The sequence below is a fragment of the Scomber scombrus genome, chromosome 9 (assembly GCF_963691925.1).
Source record: "Scomber scombrus chromosome 9, fScoSco1.1, whole genome shotgun sequence".
Taxonomy (NCBI): domain Eukaryota; kingdom Metazoa; phylum Chordata; class Actinopteri; order Scombriformes; family Scombridae; genus Scomber; species Scomber scombrus.
The window spans coordinates 16226989-16244837 of record NC_084978.1 but is presented as its reverse complement, the minus strand read 5'-3'; the positions used below and the strand labels follow the sequence as shown (position 1 = coordinate 16244837).

The 17849-nt window shown below is 39.7% G+C and overlaps 2 protein-coding genes across 5 annotated transcripts in view; one reads left to right on the top strand and one right to left on the bottom strand.

The window, feature by feature from the left end:
• slc16a2 (solute carrier family 16 member 2) overlaps positions 1-17849 on the top strand; it is a 399269-nt gene that overhangs the window by 136603 nt on the left and 244817 nt on the right. The window lies entirely within an intron of this gene.
• The window catches only part of mid2 (midline 2), a 96648-nt gene that overhangs the window by 26538 nt on the left and 52261 nt on the right, over positions 1-17849 (bottom strand). For all 4 annotated transcript variants that reach the window (XM_062425379.1, XM_062425378.1, XM_062425377.1 and 1 more), the window contains 4 exons: positions 16943-17038; positions 6790-6897; positions 1260-1408; positions 44-171 (listed from right to left, as the gene is read on the bottom strand). In XM_062425379.1, the coding sequence (XP_062281363.1) occupies positions 44-171; positions 1260-1408; positions 6790-6897; positions 16943-17038 (481 nt within the window). The remainder of the gene's footprint in view (positions 1-43; positions 172-1259; positions 1409-6789; positions 6898-16942; positions 17039-17849) is intronic.

Sequence of the window (17849 nt, the reverse complement as noted above, 5' to 3'; positions counted from 1 at the left end):
GTGTCTTATGATATATCTACGATGAACCGGAAACAACGTATACCTGTTAGGTAATCTAGTCCTTCTAGGATCTTCTTCTCTCGGGAAAAGTCCAGGGCAAAGTTGTCAAACGCCTCGTTCAGGTTGACATCAGGGATGAGTACCTGGGAGGAGGCTGTCGCCATGGCAACCCTGGAGAGCGGTCAGGAAAGAGAAATGTCACAAGAAGGGTAGAGAGGTGAGGGAGGGGAGGAGGGGCGGGAGGTCAGGTGAGGTGATGAGAGGGAAAGGCGGGGGGTAAAAAAGATAAGAGTAGGAGTGAGGGATGTGAGATAACAAGAGAAGGCAGCGAGGCAAGAAAAAGGTCAACGAGAGAAAGAGAGAGAGAGAGAGAGAGAGAGAGAGAGAGATTGAGATTTAACCAGAGCTGCTCTAGTGCACACTGTGATTTTGCTTTTCACCTGTGATAATCATGTTAATTCTTCACCACAGGCATCACAGAGAGACACTATAGAAAAATGGAATATAAATTTAAAAATCCCTCACCCTGGCCTTTTATGAACTATCAATGTCTCGCAGTTTTCTGTTAGCCAAGAAACCCATCACAACGCAGACAAAGCAGACAAACACTGAGTCCATAGCTTGTACAGCTTTGTGGAAAATGATGCCTACTTCTGCTTTGTGGATCAGTGAGCAGTCTGTGGCAGGGGCCAGCCTGAACCACAGCACTGGCAGGGTTACAGAGCAGTGCAGGAGTTTTGTTCCTCAGTGAAGAGAAACAAGCCTGTCAATAAAGAGCCCAGCCAGGTGCTGGAAAAAGGCGAAGTCTGGGCCAAAGAACAGATGCTACACTATAGCTGCAGAAGAGACAGAGTGGGGGAGCTGCCGGCCTGTCGTGGAAAGAAGGGATGGAGGAAGTATGCAGGTGGAAAAACAAACTGCAGATCTGGCCCTTAAATGATAGATGATTTTAAACAGAAGCCTGACACTGATCTTGGGGGCTAGAGAGGTTTGATGTAATGCTGATTTCACCAGCAGCCTTACTCCAAGATTGGATCAATGGAGGAAAAAGTTCAAAATTTGCTGAAGGGCAAGGGTTGAAAAAAACAACTAAAAGGAAACTTGTATGTTTAAATATTGTACATAAAAAAAGGTTTATTGTGCAGCCTGCAACATGGTAAAACTTCAATAAGACCAGTCTCACATACTCTCTAGTAAAGGGAAAGGCTGAGCCTCAATGTGTATTACACTTAAAGGTTTGAAAACTGTCAACCACTTACCTTTCAGCTACATTTCGGGCAGTCTGGAGGAAGCGGGCGTGGTCGTTTTCCTTCAGGCTCTGCTCAGCCTGGGTGATAAGGGCACTGGAGCGCTCCAGACACTGACGGCAGTTTGCAATCTGCTGGGCCAATTTACGCAGCTTCATCACCTGGAAAAAACACAGATACAGCATGTTGTTGCTGATTTATGTTCAATTATGCCAATTTGCTCAATCTGAACCTCTGTGATTATCTGTTAGGAAAACAACAATACCTTGTGTAAAAAGTTTTCAGAAATGCAACCACTTCATTCTTGTGCTGTGCAGTAACATTAAGCTGTAAACTGTCCTTAATCGCCACTTCCAAAACCCAGACAATAATAGCTCTCCGGTGTTATTCATCTTTTATATGCTCACCTAAGAATTCCCAATACCTACAAATCCATCCCAAATATGGTCCAATGATTCCAATATGAGGTATTCATCACTGTGACAGTCAAATATGTTCAACACTTCCAAAAATGTATAATTGCAATCTGCTGCCAAATTGCTCCAAAATACTGATACAAAGTCTGCACCCCATGAGATGGTGCTTGCAAGGTGAAACCGACATGTTGCCATATTGCAGACTAATGGTGGCTGAAGCTTTATTAAGAAAACAAACAAACACAAACCCTCTGTGGGAATCTTGGACGGATATCGGATGTATTTGGATAGTGATCAAAGACTATACTGTCAGCAGAATCTTGGAAGTATGTGTAATTAATTAAACTTGCAGAAACAGTGAGAAGAAAACATTACTACACAATTTAAAAGGATTTTAAAAAATCTGCATTAGGATGCTATTTTATATTCTAGCCAAAAATGCTATCTGTCTAAAAAAAAACGTGTATATATAGAAGCACATTCACACAGACTCAGTGACGTTAGTAAACACGGTCACATGCGCAGGCAGAGACAGGAAAACACAGAAACAGGAAGACACAAAGAATGCAGCAGAGGGGACAGAGTCCAGGTTATGGGGTTAGAGTTGAAGTGAGTCTGATTGTCTCATCATTCTTACACTGACCTTATGAACATGTTGTAGAATAGAGGGACAGAGGAGTTCAGCATCATGCATTGTTATCTGATATGGTGACAGTCTAAACAAGAGGTCCCATTCTGCGGTTAACTTATATGTGTCCATGTTCTCTAAAGAGAAAGATAGACTACTGTAGAAACTACATTCTACAAGATTCACTGCTCTTGCCCTCCCCAAATAAATCATAAGACCGACGGCCTTCCATATGCTTATCTGTCTGCTCCCACTTGGAGTGCAGCTAAATCAATGTTCCGGATGTCCCAGCACCGACATCCGTAAGAGTACAAGATGGCTACACAAGAGTGAAATATGTAATATAATATCATTTATCAATTAACCCACTCAATCTCTACCACAAACAGTCATGCTGTGCTCATCAGAAAGGCAGGCCAGTCAGTTCGGTCAGGGTTCGGACTCCTCATATGCAGATACAGACAGGGTTTTATGATGTGGTCCCATTTGACTGTAATATGTCAATGGGTGTATTGTAATTTAATTTCCGACTGAACACAAGGAAGCAATTCTCTGCTCATTTGAAACCAAAGTAATCTATTTATCTTCATTAGGGCTCATATCCTGATTCCACAAATGAACTTAGTTTGATGAAACTCTCCACGGGAAATAACACAAGCTGCCTGTGAGGCTTGAGACTGTCAACAGAAGGTGAGCAGTGGAGTAAAATACCGGCTTTAACATGAAGCAAAGCATTTCATCGATGATGATTAAATGAAACCTTAGTGAACCTTTAAATAGCAAAGGGTAAAGAAAAGTTGCTTGATTCTCTGTAAAGAGCATACATTCATTAACAGCTGACAATTTGAATCTCTAAACACAAAATCAATTTAAAGAGCAGAAACAACATTCAAAATTATGGGTGCCTTTAAAGGATTAGTCATTTATATTTCCAGCGATATATTTTTGCTTGCGGGGCTTGAATTATGCAAATAAGAATTCAGGGGAAAAAACCCCACTGGGTGGCAATCGGTTAAGAGCTTGTCATCAAAAGCTCTCAAAGAATTAAAACAGTACCTAATGTGCACTCACTTTTCTACTGCTGGAAATGTCGCTCTGCTTAGAACCCTCTCTAAGCTGGTTACTTAATGGAGTTTTCAATTGACGTCTTTGCTGCTCTTCCACTAAGTCCACCATAATCTGCTGTCACTATAAACGATATTTGAGCAGGTTGTTGACCGCAGCGAGACAAGAAGTGAGACGGGTTTAATGGATGGGTTATTATTTGGCAACATATGCCGCAAACAACAATTTCAGAAATGATTACTGCCTCTCTCTTGCAATAATGGACAATGTGGCACTGCCTGTGTGTGTCTGTGTGTGTGTGTGCATGTGAGTGTCTGACTTTGTGTAAAAACTGCATCTAAAGCTGAAATGGAAATGTCTATTTAATCACAACTAAAATATTGTAGTGCCAGCCTGCCAGTGTTGTAGTTTGTTCTTCAGTACTCTGGGAAGTTGTGAATTTTCTTTCTCCTGTGCAACGGGGGGGGGGGGGGGGGGGGGGGGGGGGGGCTCTTATAATCCCTCCATGTGTAAGTGATCACATCGCATTGTTTCAAGATTAAAATATGAAACGCCAGTTTGCTTTAAAAACAGTTGGAAAGGGGATAGTAATACACAGGAGTAATGAGTAATCCAAGTACGTACATTGCATAATCAGGCAGAATACCAACCAGTCTGATGTATGCACAGTAGAGGTTTGTTTGGACCAGCTTGGTTATTATTTGCATACAATTTAATCACAGTAAATATCACAAACAGTGGTCCTGCTGCCTTAAGGTGGCGACAGAAAGTTTTTCCTCACTTTTTAAAGCAGCTATGGACTACAGATACTGTAACAATCACCTGTTTTCATGTATAGATAAACACACACTGCTTTAGCAAAGTTCTTCATTTTGACATTAAATGTATATCTTTATTGATTGCTTTTTTGGGGCATTTTTATGGCTTTTTTAGATAGTGACTATTGAGCTATGACAGGAAACAAGGGGAGATAGAGACGGGGAATGACATGCAACAAAGGTCTGCTACTGGAATTGAACCGCAGATGCTGCACTTACACAGACCTTGCCCTTTGCACTGGGCACCAAAATACCACACAGACAGGTAAAGTCAATTCCAAGGTCAGGAAAATACCAAATTGTGTAATCGTTGTGCCTCCATGAGAATAACGCCCAATAATGTGAACATGTTTTCATGCTCAAGGAGCAGTTAAAATAGTTCAGGCAGACGAGGATTAAAAGCAAGCAGAGTCATATCATAAAGACGCTCACACACATCAGGACATGGGAATAGTCTGTGTTTTGTTTGGGAAAGGGAGAGATTAAGCATGAGCGCTCAGTCTCCTTAGAGAGAGACAGAGCTCATTGAGAGGAGGTGAGAGAGAGCGAGAGAGAGAGAGAGAGAGAGAGAGAGAGAGAGAGAGAGAGAGAGAGAGAGAGAGAGAGAGAGAGAGAGAGAGAGAGAGAGAGAGAGAGAGAGACAGAGAATGGGAGCACCTTGCACAGTTCTGCTCGTCCTGATCAAGCCTGCATAATCCTGTTATCCTGTGGCACAGTCACCTCTGAACACTTCCCTTTAGAAGAACGGCAGCATTAGTTGTTTGATGAAATGCCTAAAATGATTCATGTTTTTGTTTACAAAGCATGTGACTGACAGCAGATAACCACCGTTTTTTAAAAACCATGACCACATTTTTTCCCTGACCTTAACCAATTACTTTTAGTGCATGCAGATCAGGCAATATTTTGGAAAGCACCAAAAAACAAAGTCATCCTCTCCTCTCACATCCATTTAACACATCCGTGACTATTGGAATTACTTAAGGTGCATTTCATTCCTTTATTCCTTGACCCTTAAACAGCCTCAAATGTTAACACATCACCTGCTAGCTGACATCAATCTAGCACTCCTCCCGTGTTTTTCTGTGCTTCCCTCTTGCCTCTGTCTCCTACATGTTACCCCTCTACCCTCTGCTCAGCAGCGTTTTACAGAGCCAGACTCTCATGAGAACAAGCTTTACTCTTTGTCTGCAATCACTGCGGACTCACTCTGACACACACACACACACACACACACACACACACACACACACACACACACACACACACACACACACACACACACACACACACACACACACACACGCACACACACACACACACACACACACACAGCTACTTCAGTCCTTGTGTTTAGTGTTTGGAAATCTTTCATCTCTTGACAAAGCTCTTTTGCTGCCTCAGAGGATCTTCCACAAGCACTTAAAACTTCACCTCTGGGAGGGTGAGATTTAGAGTTTGCCTCTGTCCCAAAACCCCAGGCATTCACAGGACAAACCACCCATATACGCATTGTTACATGCACACACACACACACATATAGTTGTATGTACAGTAAGTCCTGGACTCTCTTTATAACCATAACTGCCATCTCGAAATCATTCGACGCACATTCAGGTTGGCTGCTAACATGTGGGAGAGGCCCCCAACCCTATTTTTTCTTCCTTTTCTTTGACATGTCTCCAGAAGCATTCATATGATGTTTATTTGGTTAAACAAGCTGGCAAGTGCAGAGGCAGCTTAAAAAACAACTAGCACTGCAACAAGGAGAGACCTGGACAAATATATTCTGTCCAATGCTCTACTGCTCACATATTCATCATCTTGTAGAAAAAACACAAGTGGACTCTGACCCAGATGTGAGTTTGTGAGAGATGCAATTGGCAATCTGGCTGCTCCAAATGACAATGAGTAAAAAGCATTTGAAATACCAAATCTATATATTACAAATGAAACAATGTGAATTCAATAAACGTTACACCTATCAATCAGTGTTTTGTATATGAACACAGAATCAAATGATTTTCTATGATGTGTAATTGATCATAATGGCAAACCCACAGAGGATTATCCTTCATCTCTGCAGCTCTGTTGAACTGTAGCCATTTTTAACTCAACACTGTTACCAGCAGCAGGCAGGACTTCCCAGTGCAAAAGCTTAGCCAAACTGATTACAAGCCCAGCTCCAAACAGCAGACAGACAAAATTAGCAACTAGCTGGTAATGAAAAGAAGCTAAAGACCCCGATGTTATCTCAGGAGAAGGTAGGGACAAAACTTGAGACACAGTAAAAGGTCAGTGAATATTAGATTCATTAGGGGACCGGAAGCATAACTGCACCAGGATCATAATGCTGTTACATGTATGTTGGATGTTACAGCAATTTCAATGTTTTGATAATAAATTGATAATAAGGGCTGTGTGTCTGTTCACTTGTTTTGAAGTTCTTCTGGCCAACAAACAATTAATGCAGCTTAAAATGACTTAAGCCACTCATCTACATGATTACAATCAAATGACATATTTCGCTAGTCAATTTTTTAGTCAAATATGTGTCCTGGGTCAGACCTATGACTTAGAAAGTAGTGTATAAGGATGTACTGGGACTACTTTACCTTGGACTCCTTGATTTTCACAGCAATGACCTGTTTTCTCTGGCGGATGATCTCCACCAGCTCATCACACTCCTCCACTAGCTTGGCTTCATGCATGGCTGTGTTTACCTAGAGAGAGAAGCACGTACAAACATGAGCAAACAAACTGAGAAACCCCACTATATGGATGTTCTGCAGTGAGCTATCTCGAGCTTGCTTTCACGCATCTGAACAAATACACCATAAATCATGTCATCATCTGTTACAATGTATTCTGTCTTTGCATACAGAGCACATCATTTATTTTTCATTTCATTGAGCATTCTGCACACTAGGAAGAGCCACCTCCAGCAAGATGTGAACCTGTATTAGAATCAATGCATAATGAACAAAACAGAGATAAGTGACTTCAAAGTTGTTAATTATGTCACTGGAAAAAACATGAATCTTTATTGATTACAAAGCATACATATATCCAGGAAAAAGGAACTCATACACTGGATAAAATTCTATTGGTTTCCTTTCCTTCATTGAGTTGGCATTGTAAGTAGTGTGAAAAGCACAACACAAAGCCAGATGAAGATTTTCATTTTTCATTTGTCTGAAATGTCCTGTTCCTTTCTGGAGGGGAAGCCTATCACAGCTCATAAATATGGGAACATTGCTGCTGAATTTAAACAACCTCTTCTTGTTCTTGCGTGCAACACTAATATCTTATTATACAGGAAAGATCATAATATGCTGAGAAATGCTGTATGATATTCAAAGGGTTACACTTATTTATAAAATATGTTTATTTCACTCATTAGGAACAAGAAGTAGGTTGAGAGTTGTTGGAATTTTTTCCAACTCCTCATTAACAAAGCACCCAAAAAAGGGCTTGTGCAGACATTCATTAATTCACTGACAGAATTTGCTTACACCAGTCCAATTTAATATATTCGGTGATTATTTTAGGACCAAAGTTGCCCAGGCAACTCATGTACGGTTCACCATCTCATGCCAACACCAAATGAACAGCCAACTTCAAACATGTGTGGGTGGGTGTTACTGAAACACTGAGGGTGTTTGCTGAGTTGTCACGCTAAACCGCTACCAACAGGTCTGCCAACTGTAGAATAATTGGACCAAAAGGTTCCATAACAGCTGAGGCAGGAGTTCAATAAAAAAATGTGCAGAGGAACTTCTCCAACTTCACTGCTGAGGCACTGAAGAAAACTCAACCATACACATGTATGTAAGCATTCCCTGCAAGTATTTTCTTCATCCAGAGATCTTTGACTTGTCACAATGAGGATTCACTCATGGTTTTCTACTGAGTTAGAAAATGCACACTGACATAAACCTGCAGAAAAATAATCCACGTACCATCTAAGTTAAAAATGCATAAATAAGTAGCCACAAAGTTATACTCAGAGCTGTACTGTTCTTTGTAGTGCAACTCCAAGCTGATGACAGGAGTCACCACATCTGACAAAAAACAGAAAAATTACAGATTCACTTCAGAATATACTTGAAGAGAGAAACCCCAGTGTGATGACTGCTGGAAGCTTTCACTTCAGAAGTATCCAGAAAAGGCACACTGGAGAGGAGGAATTCCACTAACACATCAAAGAGAGGCTTGCCAACAAGGATGGCCATTATGGCCACAAATATTCACAAACAGCACTGCTGCTGTAACAGCTTGACTGTGTGCTGGAGCCTTTATAGACACACAAGAACTGGTGAGTGTTTTCTGTAGTTCACCAACTGTGGAAGTTGATCTCACCATATACCAGAGAACGTACTGTGAGCAGAGACCTTTTCTATGTGAACAGAAGTCAGCAGGCTTTGCGTTTTTAAGGTCTTACCACATGTGGATATTGCTTCTATACATGTTAACTAAAAAGACAACACACACACATTAATATCTGTAAGATGTTACGTTTAAATGCATTCTCCTACTGGTTATAGTATGACACTATACATATACAGAGAGGTTAATCTCCTTTTGATCCTCATCCCTAATTTTTTTACAAGGTTGTGACTTTCTGTCATGCTGCAGACTATAAAACTACTTACCCAACAACTAAGTTCTACTCATCACTCCACAAAGCTCATTACAACACACCGAACCACTTAAGCCTCATTATTCACACACACTCTCTCTCTCACACACACACACACACACACACACACACACACACACACACACACACACACACACACACACACACACACACACACACACACACACACACACACACACACACACACACACACACACACACACACACACACACACACACACACACAATTCATTCTGCAAAGAGCCATCGTATGACTCCAGGTTAGTAATTAAGCAGGATAAATGCAGGCGTCCAGGATCACGGTGAATTACAAACAAGCTACTTGGCAGCTTAGAGTTACGGACACAATCGTCATCTGCGTCCTCCTCTGTCACCTCACTCAAAACCCCCTCTTCCTCCTCCTCCTCCTCCTCTTCCCACTCCTGACATTATTATTCACACCCAGCTACACAAACACTGTCACCTACTGAACATCCCCCTATTCATGAGTCTCCTCTGCAGGTGCACTGGAATTGCAGTGCCAAATCCTTGTTAAAGTGTACGTGTATTACTGGAATATGTAAAGACAAACCACAGCAACACTGAAAACACCTTTATTGTCAAAGACTTCCCAGCTGCGCCTGCTATGAAAGTAGTTGTGAAAATCAGTTAAAAAACACTGAAAAGTCGACAGGAAAACAGCTGGACCTCATGTAAGATGCCAGAAAGTGTCACAATAGGATCTTATTTACAGATTTTTAGAGACTAGTGGTTGATTAAAAAAAAAAAAAAATTAGTACAATACTTTTTTACACACAAATTTAGCCAAAAAGATCTGGAATATTATCTTCATTCATCCTGTTAATGCATGTCTATTTTCATGTTGCATTTGCATGTCCTCCAAATCAAAGAACCAGACAGGTCGTTTGACCATGCACTCCAAGTTAGGAAGTGCACTTGCAAGTTAGAATCAAACCAACCATCCAACCACCTCTGAATATCGAAATGTGTCACCTTATACGGACGTCATATGAATGGAGCCACTTCTCCAGGTCATAATTACTACACCCACTAGATGGTGTCACTCAAACGTAACTATAGGTAATTTTTGGTGACATTATGACCTATTTGTTGCTTTCCTTGGGAGGCCAGACTCTTTATATTTACATGACTGCACAATTATCTTGATATAATGCAGCTGACATTTACAGTAAGTGAACCCCACTAAGTCCCATCTAGTCATTACCTCATGAAGCTTAAAGGAATGCTTACAAATATCACAACCACATGTTGACATCAGCCATCATGACTACACTCTATTGGGTAAGAAGATAAAATGTAGCCATACTTAGCAACTGAATTTAAAGAGTAAAAAAATCTACTGTAGTCCTTTATGATCCAAATGTAGCACACAAAGCACACAAATCTAACAGCAGAATCATTAAATTAATAAAAGAGCTGTCAAATACCAACTTAAACTTGAAAGATGATTCTCCTTCTCTGGTTCTGTTACATCAGAGGTTACACTGGGCAAATATGGTATGCTCTCATATATCATTAGGCTTAGGATTATGTCAAGATTAAGTTCATACACTCATATTTTTATCTGGTGAAAACGAGTACTGTATTACTCATGAGCTAAAAATAAAACAAACAGCTACAGTATGCAGCTGCATTTTTTAATAGCTTCAAATGACTGACAGTCTCCATTCACCACCCACTCTGTGCTGTTTTAGTCAATAATGAACTGACTGAGGCATGTGGCCAAGCAGTGGATGGCGTGGAGTGCCAGTCATGCAGATGTTGGCAATCACTCAGAGGTGAATGAGCTCAAAATGAGGAGGCAAATCTTTGCCTCTTAAATTCACCTCATACTGTAATTCAAAAATGTAAGCTCTTATTATGTTGTGACTTTGACAAAATCTGCTGACTCGAGATAAATGTACCGAATTGTGTATGTGGATTTTAATGATGCTGCAATGCTCATTCCGTCTTTATAATACCATGTGCATGTGTCACAAAAAGCTGCAGCAACAAAATAACATCACAGACCTGTTAATTACCCGCCCACCCTGACATAACAAATCTTAATTTCTCTTCTTAAACTGCACATCTTTACAGACTCATGTTGTGTTCACAAACACTGCTATAACTTTAGTTTATGTTCTTATGGATATCACAAAGTATTCAAATATACCAGCTACTGTATGCACACTGTATGACTTCTTGAATTAGATTTTATATAATGGCGCAAACACAGTGTCTTGGATTTTATTATTTAATTCAGTGTATGCTTTATATAGCTTCAATGAGTGTTGGAACAGATAGATACAGAATATAAAAAAGTAAAAAGTTCATACAGCGTGAAATGTTTATCTAATTGAGATTTGATGGGGAAGAATGACTTAAGAGGTTAATGAATTCTTCACATTGAAAAAACTATGTGACAGCCTGGTAATGTCATATCCAACATATTATGGCAAGTCACTCTGGTCAGTCCCACAGGTCTCCCACAAGATGTGACATCCTCTCAGTTGTGGTATCAGTTCCAAAAGTATGATTAAAATCAGATCTGTATTTTTTAAAAGGAGTGACATTGGAACATTTTGCTTCTATACAAATTAGACAAGTGATATCACCACAGATCTTTTTTTATTAATTTGCTAAATCCAATATATAGTCACACCAGGACTGGGAGATAATTCAAGATTAGCCCTCTACTGACTTTCAATTTAATTATATTGTGGTGATATGATCACATTATTCTTTATTGTGCGTTATTAAAAAAATGACTGTCCCAAATAAATGATTCCATTTCATTACTTCAGAAATGATCATGTAAACATTTGATACACTGATATATATTATATATTGAAAAAATATCTTGATTAACACTGAAATATTGAGTGCAACTAAACCGTCTACAACTGGGTTGCACTTTCCAAATCCAAATCGTGGATGTCTGGGGTAACAATTGCTGACAATTGCAAAATGCTCCCTCAATGACCCATTCAAGACTAAATGAATCCCATTCAAAGTAAGTGAGGACTAGTCCAGGTTCAGAAAAGCTGCTAACCTCTTGCTGACACCGCACCCTTCACATCTTGAATCAATTCTGTGCTCATTCCACTCCCAACAGCCTCTCCTGTCTCCTGTTCCAATTTACTGTTTTCCTCTTTTTTTCCATTCTACCTTTGTTTGACTGGTCCCCATTCTGTCTACTTCTCACTGACCACTTTAATTTCTCTCTCACTGCTTCCCCTCCCTTCGCCTCCTTCACTGAGACATGATCTGCTCAAAGAGATGCAAGGACTCAGTCTGACAGCTTTATCTCTGATGCTGTCCACAGATTCTGGAAAGGTTCCCAGAGATTTATGATGCCAAGTGGCACCTGGCTCTAAAACAGGGAAGAATGGCTTTATGGATACAATAGAGTGAAAGAAAATGCAACTGCTAGACATATATCATGAGTGTTATGTCAAGAAGATGTGATAATTAGAACTGCTCGACTGGCAATGAATTTTAAAACAGGCTAACAAAGCATTTGTTTGAGCTTTTATGTGCTAACCAGATTTACTTTTTTCTTTTATGAAGGTAAACTTTTAACCTTTTGTCCCCTTTACTTTTCAAGAGAGAAACTCCATACATAACATTAATTACTAATTTATCATAATTTGATTTAGTTCATGTACAAACAAGTAGACACAAACATATCCTGAAGGGAACATGAATGTGTGTGCTAATTTTCACAGTAAACATCTAATAGTTGTCAAGATATTTCACCTAAAAACAAAAATGACAGCCTAGTTGCTTGAGGAAGTCAGACCACCAAAGTCACCAGGACACATTATGAAGGAATGATGAATGTCTGTAGAAAAATCTGTTCCAACTCATTTGGTAGATGTTGATTTATTTTAATGGATAATTGAAAATGTTGACCTGCTGGTGGTCACAGATGAAGAGTTATTGGATCAACAAACTGATTCTCTGAGCACCATTAATGTCATGACAATTCATCAAATAACCGGGTGTCTAACCAGCAAACATTACCATGTAGAGCCATGTCACTTGTGTTGCTTAAAACTAAGAAATATATACATTCACAATTCAAAACATGTCCAGTCCATCTGCAGGGGTGAATGTATACTAAAACAGATTTTATTTTGTTATATTTCATTATCAAACTGTGTTGGTGTCCCTATCTATGGCTGAAATGTGACAATAAATAATGCACCACTATTAGCAGCACTGCAAATGGCTTTAGAAATATAGCAAAGGCAAACAACAGCAGGGGACTTTTTGACCTCACTGATGGCACTAAATGCAAGCCATCTCCACACAGCTGATTCACTTTCTGTACACAGTAGGATCAGGTTGAGCATACATAAACCTATACAGGTATGGCTATTTCTTACAGCTCATTGTTCAATCAGCAGACATACATGTCTGAGCACTAAAATCCAATATGCTTCTGTCTGATCTGAGTCTGTCCTTTTTCCATCAATCCTAATACACACACAAATGCTTAAAACCTTAACAGTGAGCTAATTTAGTTTCCTCCCACTTGGCAATACATATCCAGAGGTTTGAAACACGGACTTCTGCACTGACTGCTTCCTAAAACAATGCTTTCTCCACATCTGCTGTGTCTGGATGGTGTGTTCCCTAACGTAAAATACAGTATCTGAGCGAGGCAGCCTACACCTTATTAGTCGGCAGCCACATTAAAAAGCTACCAACAAGCATGCCTCATCACAACACAATCTCTGTTTCAGGAGGGTTAGCTGAACATAGAGAGAAACAGAGTTAGATGGAGAGACAGAAAATCTGATTAACTGTCAAGCTGCTGAGGGATATTAAAGCACACATTCATTTTACATTATTAAAAACACATCATTTAGGGCTAGATGACAGTGATGACCAAGAAGTGCCAAATGTTACATCATGAGTTTAATATCATATTTTGGCATGTTAAAATAATAAAACATATTTTGTTATTGAGATAAACAATTTGGAGGTATTAGGTAACATATTTTCACTACTGAGTATCGTCTCAGCTTTCACTGTGGCTCAACATTTCAGTTCCATTGCATCAATGTCTAGTCAATACCAAAGTGGTTTCTGGGGAATGCTCTTCACTAAGTAGTCTCACTAAGTGTCTCTTCTCCGCTGTCTAACAACATCCAGCCAGCTACATGGCATTGAGTAGATTTTAACCCAACAACAGTCATTGCAAAGGCTCACAAATCATGCTATCTACCCTCATTCTGACAAGCCATTATGCACAAGAGATTTAAAAATCCCACACCAAATATTGTGATAAGGGAAGCGGCCTACCAAGAAAGAGACATCCAACAAAGCATCAAGTCAATGCATCTTTTCTCAAACTGAAGAGATAACTCCCTGAAGAGAACCTTGGGAGAACTGGGCTGCATTGCTGCTGTGTGAGCTGAAACATTGGAAGCTGATTCACACTGTGTTTGATCATATCTTCGGCACCAATAGCGTATGATGCAAACAAGGAGGAGAGGAATCCAGGTCACATTCAAAGCCCTTCAGGGATTTCATACTTTGCACGCACATCTCTCACTCCAGCAAGTCTCTATAAAAGAAAAAAAAACTGTCTGTGTTGTATTGCATTATTGCTGAGCGTTTTCTTCAGTACAGTGCCTGTATCTGTTTGGGTCAAAAAGATCATTCGTAGCCATGCTAACATGTACATCCTTTTTCTTCTACCTCTGCTTGCCCCATCCGCCCTGCCTTTTATCACTTCCTTTCTTTTTACTTCGCTGCTCCCCTCCCTCTCTACTTTCCAAGCACTTACATTTTTCCTCGTCTTTTTCTCATTTGTCCTCCTCTCCTCTTCCGGAACCACTGCACATTAATGTGAACTCCCCTGAAAACATTATCCTCCCTCTTCCCTTCTATTAAAAATTATACTAGCCCTTTGACATTCACGTCACATAGGAGAATAGCTCAGAGTAGGTACAAACAGGGAAAATATATAGTTTATTTTAATAATTTGCTTATGAGTCAATGGAGCATGTTCTCCCGCATGATATTGCTCCTCATTTCTTCTTGATGAATAAGTGATGAGATTTTGTTGTTGTTGTTGGCAGTAGTACAACATTGGTATGCAGACAGACAAAAGAAGACAGAGTTTTTTCTTTTCTCCATGCGCTGTTGCTGAAACAGTTTGTCTGTACTTAATGAATCACACTGCAATCATTTAATTTTGATTGGGTGAGCAGCTGCATGAGTTGTTATTCATGGACCTCAGAGTGACTCTGTGAAAATAGTCAAGTCTATCTAATAAGAAATGAATTGTGCACAGACTGATGGCTGCACCAAACTGCATTTGTCCTTTGAAGCCATTAATGTCAAATCTCAAAGAGAAAATTATGGTGTATATTAAGAGTGAGTGCGCTAAGACATAAAGCATGAGTGTGTGTGTGTTTATGTACGCGCATGTTAGTGATGCGGCGCAGTCAACACATGATGGCTAAGCATTAGTACTCTCTGGCTGGCTTCACACAGTCCCTTCATTAAATCACAGCGTGAGCCCAAATGGAGGAGGTCAATAGTGACAAGAGTAGCTAAGGTATAATTTTCTGCAGACAGGTATGGGTTCACGCCAGGACACGAGTGTACAAATACTCCTCCAAGGTTGTTGCTAAATTGAAGTGGGTGAGCTGTGAAACATTATTGGCTTGTGACAAGTCAAATAAAATTCCACTACTAAGATATATGCCATTTGACAGATAATCTTATCTGCTTTGACTTGGGAGCATACATTTCTTGTATGGTTGTTGGAATTAAGTGAGTGTTGTGACAGTAATTCATCCTAAAAATCATATTCAACACAGTGAGATGCATGAGATCCAAAGTTGAAAGCAGAAAGTAACTGTATTACAAGTTATAAATGACCTTGAATTGGCACTAAATCTGAGTTTATGACACAGTAAAATCATGGCATTAAGCTGTTAGCACCTTAAAAGTATTGTAAGTAATATGAGAGCTTGTGGTTGTAGCTTTGCCCACACTAAAGTGGTCATTTCACTGTTTGAAGTTGTCTGAATTACATAATCACCCCTTTAAACGATTTGAGGCTGGAGGATTGCCGAAAGCTACTCCAGTTCATCTTTTGTTCTTGAGTCATGGTTTGACTCTGATTGTCTGAGGTGCTACCACTGGCAAAATACAAAAGGTCACTGAGAACCTGGTATCTTGTGTTTTCAACTTTAATGCAGTGCACTGCAGCAGCCACATAGCCATTATTCTACAAAAAGAAATGTTAGTAATTGTAAAGAACTAATAACCAAGTTATTATTAATGTATATGTTCTCTTTCACTGGTATAGTTTATTTCTGTTTTTAGCTTTCAAATTCATAAATTCATAAATGTAAAATGTAAAAAGAAATAACTACATTGCCATGCTGACCATTTATGAACCTGATATAAGGAATAGAAATTTGGTTTGTGTGTTGAGACCAATCAATATTTGATCAGTAGCCGGTGAAAGGAACTGAAAGAATGGAGTGCTGATTTTATTGCAAGCTCAGCCACAATAGACTATAGAAGTAGCGAGAGAGGTTAGGAAAAAATAAAGAGAAAGAGGCTTTTTTTCTATTTTAACCATTGTACTTCTTCAATCACAAGTGTTCCAGTGTGAGAGACAAAGTGTAAGGAGCGTGGTGTCAGAGTGCTCGCCAGTGGCAGACGCAGTAAGCTGTACACAATCAATAGCAGTGACAGACTTGGGTGTTCATGGTTTCTCTGGAAAGAGAGTGAGATGGAGAGAGTGAGAATAAAAAAAGGCCCCCAGCCCTCAAAACTGTCTTTCTTGTGTGTTACTGAGTTATTCATAGACCAGGAACCAAGAACTGAAGCCTTATGCTTCTTATGTGATTGTTTTTGAAGCTTGACGCATTGATTGTGTTGGATGAGGAAGTAAACCGGATTAAACTAAAATCCAGGGTAGCTTTAGTGGTGTGACAGGGAGGCTATGTTATGTCAAGTGACAACCTTTCAACCAACTGACTGGGTTTCCAGTCATGCTATGGGGATCAATGGAGAATCTCACTATGTTTTTTTGTTATTGTCACACTGAGAAGCATATAGCATACCTCAACCTGTTGACAGATCTGGATGAGCTTTGCCATTTGGTTCTCCAGTTCACTGTTTCTCTTCACCAGGTTGGTCAGGTTATTCTCCAAGGTTTGCTGTTGAGACAGAGGAGGAGGAAGGAGCAGAGAGGAGGTGAAGGGGGAGGAGGAGGAGGAGGAGGAGGAGGAGGAGGAGGAGGAGGAGGAGGGACAAAGGGCAAAATAGGAAGACCAGGAACAAGAAGACAAGAACAAATATTAGCATATGTATCAGTCACAATGGACAAGACAGGTCAGATTATACATGCATGAAGACATTTTTAGTTATTTCTCAAACACTTGTAATTGTTGTCAATTAAATTAATCTGGCAACCTTAGCATATGAAGTAAATTCTGTAAAAAAAATCTGCTGTAGTTACAAGATGCTTTTGGGTGCACATTTTGCTTGGTTGCAGGATGGAGGGTTTTCACTGAACCACACAGGTAATGGCACAATGAGCTTAATATTTGCCCATATATAATGAAAGCAGGTTGAAATACTAAAGGACAATTTTTGTACACTGACACATATTTCATTAAAAAAGCAAAGCAAAAGTCTTGTTGAGAATGTATTTAGATCAAAGCACAGCACTCTGTTAGTGTACAAGGCTCTTTATTTCTTTAATTGTATCACTGAAATCAAGACAAAATTTATAGCAATATAACGGTTAGGGTGACATCTCAATACATCGAAATCAGCTTTTGAAACCAAATATAAAATTTAATGCTAAAAGACCTGTATCATGTGTAAGGTTGTTATTTTATTACCTGTCCTAGTAATACTTAACTTTAAAGCCATGAAAACAACCATATGTAAAATGAAACCAATCTACCTACACTGATGATGTTAATGAACAAACACTCAATTACCATCCCTTAGCTTTGACTG